We start from the raw sequence: 10,563 nt of genomic DNA, 5'->3' as shown, positions 1-10,563 counted from the left end.
GCGGCCAGGCTCTGCAGAGCTGTCATTAGGCAGCAATGTGCCTCACCTGGGGTCTCCGCACTTTGCAGCTGGATTCAATGATTGCATTTGGGCCAGGCAAGAGCTCGAAATGCTCAGCACCTGGGAGGGCTAGTCTTTGCCTTAGGAGAGGTCCATCAGGTGGCCAACAGCCACAGCTGTCATCCAGGGTCTTCCCTGATGGTGACGCCTGACCTAGAGAAAGCAATACACCCCTCAGGTTTTCTTCTTGCCTGTTTTTCTGTTTTGCTGGACGTGCTTACTTCGACTTTACCCACAACAGACTCTTCTGACCCCTCTATTTCCAAGCTTTCGTAGCAACATACCCTGAAAGCAAATTATAGCAGGGAAAAAAAACCCCACAAAACAGTTTCAAGGACTACAAAGAGGCAGTCAATGTATTTAATAAGAGTAACAGATTAAAATTCTCAGCGGCAGATCACAAAGATGGTAAATCTGATCAAGTATAAGGAAGCTGTATGTGTATCTCAGGTCTCTGATAGCTTCAGAGATCTCTCAGGTTATATGACGTTTGTTGAAAAACCTGACATCTCTGCTTCGTACAAGAAGCACTGATTAGAGCTGCACACATTCAAGGAGGGCCTCTGTTGAATAGAATTGGCCAAATCAGATTAAAAACCCAATATCTATGATGAGGGCTGCAAGCTGACTGCTCGGTGAGGCTCCACTGACGTGAACCAGAAGTTCCTTGCATGTGGTCAGGCTCTAAATTTGATACTGGAATTTAAAAACAAATTAAGATTCCCATGTAATACTGACTTTTTTTTTTTTTTTCCCAGAGTAAAAGATTTTACAGCATGGAATGCTAGATGCAGCGGTTACATGAGTCCAAGTAATTGTACCAATTATATAATTTGATATAATTGCACTAATTACATAAACATATAATAATGAAATATAAGTTATTCCAAGAGCTAAACTGGAAGAACATTAAAGAACCTAAATCTGCTCCCACTTATTTTAGTACAAATCAGAAACAATTCCCCTGAAATCAATGAAGTTACCCAAATAAAATTGGCCCCTACCATTACAAGCAGCCAGGTAAATCCATCTTTTGGTTCGAGGGTATTGTCTGGACAAACAAATGAAAGCTGCTGGGGTATTTTCTACCCATGCGGATTGCTGATTTCTGGCCAAATTCCAGTGTATGCAGGGAGATTCTCCTTGTGTTTGTGACCAGGTTAGGTGTCTTCTCCTCTTGTTCTGATCTGTCACTCAGCATCTGTGGGTTTTACTAAACCTTTTAGCTGCTGATTCTAAAGAAGGAAAAATGTGTATTTTTTCAATAGTGAGAATGAGCACTCACCTGTCGGGTGAGTCCCAGCCCCAGTCAGGATTTCAAGAAATCCAGATTCAGATGTGTCTTCAGACACATTGGTGCTAGCCTGAATTATATCTGCCAACTTTAGGAAAACTACTGTATACCAACACCAGTATTAACAGAAACAGACTCTCTTCTTAGACAAAAATTTGTATTTCTGATCCATTTTGCAAAATGTTTTTCAACTCTTCACAGTAGAAGCCACCCCAAACAAAAATTATTCTTAAGAAGGATTCATTCAGGGAGGGATTTCCGCCCTTCTGCCATGGCAGGGGGAGTGCAGCAATTAATTTCAGCTGCTGACTTCACCTCTCACAATTAACAAAGCAAAGAAGGTGAGAGCTGGCAATTTTGGAGCAGGTGTCTATTATGTGTGGAAATACGTGATGTATGCAGAGTTAATCCACCAAGAGCTCTGTTGCACCACATCGTGACAGTCACCCTGTTCACACCATCCTCGTTAACAGTAGTGGGAGGTCCAGGCACTAGGACCGGGGTTTTGCCTGTGTTAGAATATTTCAAAGGATGAACATTTTCCAGCCACAGAGATTGATTCTACTGCATGATAGCAGACACTGATTTAGCATTTAAAGGACCAAATTCAAAGCCTATCAGCAACAAGAGAGACACACCTTGGGGTGGGGGGTGCTATGAACCTCTCCCAGCTGTTTCTTGAGATACAGTACCTAACCTGGCATAAGGCAATGAAACTGGATGCTCAGTTCTACAAGGATGGGAATGACAGATGGGAAAATAAACCCCAACATTTTCAAAAAGCAGCCATCAAGCTTGGAAGTCTCATTTTTCATTTTGCCTGCTTTCAAAAATGCAGGAGGTGGAAGCTGCAAAAAGTGGTATTCCTGCAGCCCCCTGCAAAAACCTGGCGAGAGCAGTAGCCTTTGTCACACCTCTGAAAAATCAAGCCCGAACTGTTCCAGATTGATCCCAGAAAATTAAAGACCTTTTAAATTTCATTTCATTTTAGCCTTGGAAATCTGTGTGACAGGTTGCTATTGGCACCAGGACTCAGGAATACCTCACTATCTGCAGCACTCCCAGAGCAGTGAGTGACTCCACGCTGCAGAAAACTCAAAGCATGTTCTGCTCGGATCAATTTCCAGAGACTGTTTCACACAAAATAAAAGGACCTGGGAACCTGGACTACAATCCAGCTCTTCCCACTGCTGGCTGATGCTCCTCACATCATACTGATTCATGCTCTGGTTTGTGTATCTGTTTCTGCCCCATGAATGTCATAGCTGTAAAAGGGGGAGCAGGGAAGGCAGGACAATCGAGCTGTGAAAGCTTTTTACTAAGCAAAGGGTTGTTCTTTGCTGGCCTCTGCGAAAAAGTTCAGGACCCTGGGTTTGCGGTGGGATGCAGCGCACAGCCCATTCCTGCCCCCTGCTCGTGGCCAGCCCAAGCTCGTGGCACCCTGGCTGCCGGCAGCTCCCTGCTCCCCAGGGCTGCAGGTCCAAATCCCACGCCAAGACGCCCTGTTCTTCTCCTGGGAGAGCACAGGAGTCCCACAGTCAGACACAGGGCTTGACTTCAACCCCAGAAACCAAACACTCGCAATTAAGAACGAAACCTAAACAGATCCAGCCTCCAGGGCCTTGCATTTCAATGGGCAAGACTTCTTAATACACCCTGTTTTTTAAAGTGCAGCCCGGTCTTACGCGTAATGATGGTGTCATATGAGGTCAAATGTGCCTTCAGACTGAAGGGATGTGTATTTGTCACTGAATTCAAGGGGAATTTATTGAACTCGGCAGTAGCACAGTTGACCCAGTGAACAACAACAGGGGAGAAAGCTGCTAAGAGATGGAGCAAGAACAGCGAGTGGTGGTGTTGACAATAAAGGTGGTGTTTAAGGTGGTGAGAAAGCTATGAAATGTTCAAAAAATTTGATCTGGGGGACAAAGTGCTGCACAGGCAGGCTGTTGACAGAGCCACAGCAAAGTGCTCCAAGAGGTCTCCCAAAACAAAGCTGTTTAACACCAGTGCCTGGCTTTGGGGAGTAGCGGGCAGAGCTACACTCGAACGTGCATTGTAACTAGAACCCATCACGAGTTGCATGAACTTGCTTCTTCAACACTTTCCAGGTCTCAGGGTCAGATCTAACGTTTGCCAAGTCAACAGAGGTCCTTCTGTCAGCTTCAGATGGCATTTGCTCAGGTCTCTGGGAGGAAGAATTTATCTGTGATGATCAATGAAATCAATATCTGGATATATGTGCAGCTGACAAGAATTTCTATGAGCATTTGTCAACATCTGGGGGGGCTGTCAGTACAGGGGATGTATTTCACTCAAAAACCTCTCGCCTTGGTGAAAAAAAAGGTTCCCCAGACTTAGTATTGACCTCTTTTTCCTGGAAGTGCTTTCCACAATATTTTTTTTACCTCTTGCAACCAATCAGGGAGTGACCTAGACAAGAAGTTACATTCCTACACGGCAGGTGAACCAGGAACTCGCTGTAAATGACCTACAGGTATGCGGAACAGCGCGCTCCTGCGCCCAGAGACCTCACACTGATGCAGATAGAAAGAAGCAGATGCTTCCATGTATAGACGGCAATAAAACTAGAGTGTAACATTTTTAGGATCGCAGCTGAGCTCTCAGACAAGACTTTCTGCAATGACTAATACGACTACAGTCTAATGCGACAGTTCACTGTCTGCAGCCCCATTCAGTCCTGAAAGTAAGCAAGTTTCTCCAGATGTTACACACTGAAAAAAAAAAAAAAAAAAGAAGAAAAAAGAAAAAAGCACATCCAGTTTTCAATCTTTTTTATTTATTTAAACTGTACACAAATGTAAAATACTTCAACAGCAAATCTAAGTGAAAATTGTTTGGTTTAAATTATTATGGAACAGAACCTAAAAGAAACTTTATTAAATAAACATAAAAATTGGATTTAAAGGATGCACATATTGTAAAGTATTCTACAATAGTCATTTTTTTTCACTCTACATTCCATGTGCGTATGGTATAGAAAAGACACTGAATAGAACAAACAGAATCCATTTTGTACCCTGAAACAATTGGTAGGCCTCGTGAGGGATTGCTCAGTATGACTACATGATATATGATGGCTTTGCCATCTCATAAAAATTATAACTAATATGTTGGCCTCTTTGGTTCCAAAATTTATGTATAATACATTTAACTGTATTCATTTTTTGCTGCTATAAAAATAACATTTTTTTTCAAATGGCAGTTTTTTGACTAATCATGCAACTAAATCAGTGCAAACATTAAAAGCAATCATTCGCTTTAAAAAAGAAGCAAAAGATTTAATTTCAAGTATAAAAAAATATAAAAAAGTCATATCATAAGTCCAGTTTTGTCTAGTATGGGTCAACACTTTAAATTGCATAGCTCATGCGGCACCTGTTTACCTAGATAGTGAGCAAAGATAAGTGCACTATCAAGTACCACTTTTCAAGGCATTGAAATTTGCAAGTGCTATTATACGTGCATTCAAGCAGTTTGCAAGTGCTATGCTGTATCATTATTTTCTGATCTTTATGGCCATCCTTGACACCTCCTGGTAAGGAAATTGAAAGCACTCTCCTCTCTCCTCCTTTCCAAGACTTGTTAAAATGTTCCTCGCCTGTTATTAAATGCACTGCATTTTTCAGAATGTCTCCACTCTGTTACTGTCACTCCTCTTTAGGGTTCATTGGTTTAGCCGTGGTGGCAGTTGCTTGTTTGCTCATCCTCTACGTGACGCGTCCTTGCCGAGTCCCCCGTTGAAGAACACAGATTGCAACTTCGACTTTTTGTTCTTCGAACAGTGAGAGATGCCAACGGTCAACACAGTCCAGATACAGTGTCGGATCCCCTTTCCCAAGACACGGCGTGTGTAGCCATCCAGGGGTTGCTAGTGGGCAGTTAAAGCATTGGGTCACACCAGCCCAGCTTGTGACTTTGCAATAGTCGGGTGTTAGAAATACAGCAGTTGCTTATGCGTCTGTCCCCTTTTCTCTCTCTCCCTGATGGTACCACGAGGTTCCTTACTGGAAGTGCTGTAGGAAGATGTGGGTATCCGTGATGTTTACATTTAGATAAATTTAAGTTAAGAGGAAGTGATCATCTCCCAAGGCAGGTGTCCTGCAGCTTTCTATTAGACCTAAGAGGTGACAGTCGACTTTTTCTTTCTTCTTTTTTTTTATTTTTTTTTATTTTATTTTCTAAATTTGGTCATTTCGACACCTGTGTGCAAGAATATGTCGTGTTCTCGCAGTCTGTGCTTTTGCCTGAGCAAAGGGAGCTCATTTCGGTCTGGCTTCGCCGGCAGGCGGGGAAACAGCTGCTCAGCCGTTCACTCGTACTGGCAGGCATTTAGGTCCGTCGTCACTGGTCACTGACTTTCTGTGCTCATGTCCCTTTTGCGAGCTGCCTCGTGTCTGTGTGTGTGTGTCTGTGTGTGTGCGTCTGAGCGCGTGTTTGTGTGCGTGCCCACGTTTCGTGTGTCTGTGTGTCTGTGTGTGTGTGTGTCTAAGATATTTCATAGCATTAACTTATAAGTGGTAGTAATATATAAGTGTCCAAGATCCACAAACTGCCACTGTCCTGACACCAAAGTGAAATTATTTTTTTTTCTTTTTTTTTTTTTCTTTTTTTTGTCAAACTTTTCCACAGTGACTTTCCAACACTGATGCCTGGATACACAGTGAAACTTCCTCCAACACCATCTCGTACGGTAATGTTTCTCTCTCTCTCTCTCTCTCTCTCGTCCTCTCTCTCTCTCTCTCCCCCCCCAAAAAAACACACCTTAAATCAAGCACAACCGCATTCTTCCACAATCATATTGGGAACGTCCCTTTTCACAATGTTGTATTCATCATCAAAGTACAGCATTGACATTGTGCTAAGTTTGGTTGGAATGCAACAGGAGTTCACGGTGCCCGGGTTCAGCCCCCGCATTCGGTACTGATTCACGACGGCGGTGTGAAAGGAGGAAGCCGACCCCGGGACGCCGGCCAAGTAGGCCGGGCAGCTCCCTTCACAGTAATTCCCATAGTAACCTGATGGTGCTATGATCCAGTCATTCCACCCAATGAGTCTAAAGTCAATGTAAAACTGTTGCCTGCAACATAGATTGGTCCTGCCATCGCACTCCAGGCCTCTTTTCCGGATCCTGTGTTTGTTATCGGCGAGGCGGGCTTGCACCACTAAAAAAGGCCGGTGGGATTCCTCCCCGGGGTCCACATAAATTGGCAGCACTGAATACTCTTCACAGCCCTCACATTGAACATCCAAGTTCAGTCTCCTTTCTCCTCTCTCAAACAGAGCCTGGATCGCCTCTGTCATGGGAAAAGTGTGCCAACCACTTCTTTTGAGATCAACTTTCTTTTCAACCACATTCCACTTGTTGCTAGTGTCCGGGTCTTGGAAATAGACTTTGACTCTTACTTTTCGCCTGCTGCCTTTCTCTAAGACATATGGAAGCAGCTTCAAGTAAAGCCACAGGCTGGCTTGAACGACAAACAAGTTCTGGTTCCCTTCATTCGAGATGAAGAAATAGAGGCGGACTCTAGATGAGGCCAGATCGTCTGCAAGATAAGGAGAGATCAGCAAGATTAAGTCAAAAAGGAAACGTTAGCTTGTGTGCCATTCTGGATTCAGGGACAACACTAGAGCACAGCAGATCGAGGGAGCGGCGACGGGGCTGTGCCGGCCAGAAGGCACGCACTGAATCAGATATCCCCAGTTTGCAATCAAAGTGAATTAAAAAGGGACTTCCCACAGCAACCTTCACCATCGGGCCGTAGTCAGAGGTCTCAGATCCACAGTCACCCATCAGAGCTCTCCAGAATACGGTTTTCTTGCCGGCCAGCCAGCTTTAAAGACGCCATAGCAGCACCTTGAAAAGACTGGCACTAGAACTCTGCTAGCTCGTCCGTTTAAGAATAGTTGTAACTTTCAGCTACCTGCCAGTTCTCACGGGGAGAGCCCTTTCAATAACCACTGCAACGCCAATGCCAAACCAGGGATATTGTTTCAATTTTTCATGTATTCTCATCACGGTTTGAGAGAGAGGATTCACAAGACAGAGGGGAAAATATTTCAGTAATGTGCCTGCTCATCCAACAGATCGAGCTAACCCCCACTCAGCCCGGTAGAATATCTGCTATCATTAATCGTTTCGGTCTCTGCCTTCCCCCCCTGCCTCCCAAAACGATAAACTCTCATCCAAGGCGAGGCAAGGAACCGGTCGCTTTCGCTGTAACGCTGTTACTGACTGTTCCCAATACGATTTTCAATAACAGCAGAACTAAAGGAGCAAAATTGTCACGGCAAACCAAATGTCACCAAATGTCTGACATAACCCCTTAGTTGTAAACAGAAAAGCCTGCTGCACGGAATGTTTCAGAAATACCAGTGGCCCTCCTGCAATTTTGCACTACAAGTCCTAACTAAATTTGGCGTAGGTGATAAATGTGCAAGCTGGCCTTTATGGCGGAGACTGTAATCCTGGTCCCCGAATCAAAGCCTCTCAATCGTTATTTAAAATTATTGCTGGAAAGGCAGTTTCTCATCTGCCCTTATCTGTTTCACTTCTTTCTGTGCAGAGCCAAATGTAGATTTCTCTTCCTTTTCTTTTCCTAAGAATCTTTATTATTTTTGGCAATCTCTGAATGGGATTTTTTGCGTAGTCGGTGTCTTCATTTGTTACCCTAGATGCCTTTCAAATGTGCCTCCAGGGCCCATTCAGTACCTTGTAATATTTCAGTGACAAAAATTTTCACTGTGTTTGCCTACGTTTTACATAAAGTCGATTTTGGAAGTGTTAACAAAAGCCAGCGATTGATTGAATACCAAATGGGAGCACAAGCCCACCCCAGATCTCCCAACAACAGCCTATTAAAAAATAATAAACCCAAAAATGTACGCTAGGAAAGCCTTTCGCGTGTTAGTAAATACGCAACTTCTTTATAAACTGTGGTGACAGTGACAGAAAAAGAACAGTACGGTGCTGCTACACCGATCCACATCGCTCGTGTTGTGTGAGATTGTGTGCGCCCATAAATTTTGTATGTGAATGTAACAAGCGTATGTATAATGCAACAGATCCCATAGATACTGTAAATGTATATGCCTTTGGTAAGTGGGAGGGTAGATAAAGAAGATGAGTGGGCAGTATACAGGATAGAAAAAGATTTATTTTGTGGACAAATTATGTATAGATGCCACAGGAAGATAGAGAGAGGGGAAAATGAACTGAGTGACAGAGCAATGAAGGAAAGGAGAGATGGGCAGATAGACGGGAGAGAGCTAATTTGCAGAGTGATGGTGTTACAGCCAGATGTGCAAAGTTCACAGGCACAGTGGTTGCCTGGATAAACTGCTGGAAAGCTACGCTGAAGGGATTCAGCGACACATAACTGCAATGGCTGGACAGAACTGAGATGGCTGGTACGGTGGGGATGGATGGCACAGCTAGTAAGTGGACTGACGGACAGAGAGGAGACAGACACACTCGGGAGGAGGCTGCATGCAGTGGACAAACAGACAAGCCCAACACTCCGAACGAAAGCTAAATAAATGGGAAATGAATGGAAAGGGAGGACGGGCAAATGCAAGCCTCAACAGACAGCCACACGCAGCCAGCCAGATGAACGTGCAGGGCAGGCAGCAGAGGCGAGGGATGCGAGGGATGCGAGGGATGGAGCGGGACAGGTGGAGGAGGCCGGTGGGACGCCAGGGAGGGAGGCGAGCCGCGGTGCAGCTGGAAGGGCAGGAGGGCCCGAGGGAAGCCGGGGCACGGCGGGGCTCCGCAGGGAGCCGCAGGGCGCAGCCCGGGGAGAGCCCCCGGCCCCGGGGCGCACACGCCGAGGGGACGGGGAGGCGCGGGCAGGGCCAGGGCCGGGCGCTCGGGGTGAGGGGGCGCGGGTGCGGCGGGTGCCCCGGCAGCCAGGTGCCCGCAGCGGGCAGGGGACCGGCAGCGGGGCCGGGCAGGGGAGCGGGCCGGGGTCAGGCGGGGGGACGGCGAAGGCGCGCAGGAGGGCAGGCAGGGCGAGCGGGGGGACTGCCGGGGTCGGGCAGGGGGACCGCCGGGGGTGAGGCGGGCAGAGCGGCGGGGCCGGGGGCTGAGGCAGCCCGGGCAGGGGAGAGGGCGCGGGCGGCGGGGGCGCGGGGCCGGGCGGCGCCCACCTGTCTCGGCGAAGCTGATGATCTCGGAGACGGGGTCGTGGGCCGGGGGCCCGGCGCTCGCCTGCCCGTCCAGGCTGGGGATCTCCACGCGGCCGTCCTCCCGCACCTTGCCGGCGTGCAGCTTGCGCAGCGCCGTGACCATGGCCGCCTTGGGCACGGCGTGCGTGATGTTGGGCCGGTCCCGCATCTGCAGCCGGCTCAGGATGTGCCTCTTCACCGCCTCCAGGAAATCCCCGTCCACCTTGCCCGGCTCCTCGGGCCGCCGGAAGCCGCAGGAGGTGCATGTGTCCTGCGGGGCGCTGCCGGCGGGGGCCGGCGGGGTCGGGGTGGCCGCGGCGCCCAGCAGGAGCAGCCCGCAGGCCAGCAGCGCGGCCAGCACCCCCCGGCGAGCCGCCCCGTCCATGGCGGAGGAGCGGGGGGCCGAGCTGGGGGCCGCCCCGAAGCGCCGCAGGGAGCCCGTCTGCAGGCAGCGCCGCTCCGTGCGCTCCGCGGCGCGGAGGGGGCGGTGGCAGCCAAGCTGGGGGGCCGCAACCGCTCCGCGCAGGGGGGGAGCCGCGGCGGAGGGAGGGGGCGCCCGGGGAAGCGGCGTGTGCCGCCGGGGAGGCGGAGGGGGGAGGCTGCACACGCAGGCACCGAGGGCGAAGTTGGAGGGGGGGGTGGGGGGGGGCAGCAGGCTTGGCGTGCACGGAGAGCCCGGCTCCACGGGGGAGGGGGACGGCAGCAGGTGAGGGGGTGGCTGCGGAGCCTGGGGAGGAGGGAGGGGGAGCGGGAAGCGAGCCGGAGGTGCGAGGGGAGCCGGGGAGCAGGGGGGAGGCGGCGCCGCGCTGCCCCGGTGCCCCGCGCCGCTTCAGAGGGGCATCCCCGGGCGCAGCCGCTCCTGGTCCATCGCTCGCTTCGGCAGGTCCGGGCGGGCCGCGGAGAGGAGCTCTTTAGTCCAGCGTCATTGAGGGGGGTCAGGGAGATAAACGAAGCAGATTTATATACAATCCAATTTATAGCCTGGAAGGAGGGGGGGGGAGAAATGCCACTTGTACCCCCCC

At 49.0% G+C, this 10,563-nt stretch overlaps 1 protein-coding gene across 1 annotated transcript; it reads right to left on the bottom strand.

The window, feature by feature from the left end:
* Window positions 1–4,138: 4,138 nt before the first annotated feature.
* On the bottom strand, window positions 4,139–10,087 carry INHBB (inhibin subunit beta B). Its single transcript, XM_056350640.1, has 2 exons — window positions 9,524–10,087; window positions 4,139–6,921 (listed from the first exon to the last, which is right to left on the bottom strand). Exons 1-2 carry the CDS (start codon window positions 9,924–9,926, stop codon window positions 6,146–6,148), a joined length of 1,179 nt encoding a protein of 392 aa, XP_056206615.1. The 5' UTR covers window positions 9,927–10,087; the 3' UTR covers window positions 4,139–6,145.
* Between the last annotated feature and the right edge of the window lie 476 nt (window positions 10,088–10,563).

Source organism: Falco biarmicus, chromosome 8 (assembly GCF_023638135.1).
Source record: "Falco biarmicus isolate bFalBia1 chromosome 8, bFalBia1.pri, whole genome shotgun sequence".
Classification (NCBI taxonomy): Eukaryota; Metazoa; Chordata; class Aves; order Falconiformes; family Falconidae; genus Falco; species Falco biarmicus.
Note: the sequence above shows the minus strand (reverse complement) of the source record. Positions and strands in the feature narration are given on the sequence as shown.

Coding starts and splice junctions, on each gene's coding strand:
- INHBB (XM_056350640.1), bottom strand. CDS start 9,926: ATGGACGGGGCGGCTCGCCGGGGGGTGCTGGCCGCGCTGCTGGCCTGC. Junction 6,922..9,523: donor CATCAGCTTCGCCGAGACAG/GTGGGCGCCGCC, acceptor CTTATCTTGCAG/ACGATCTGGCCTCATCTAGA.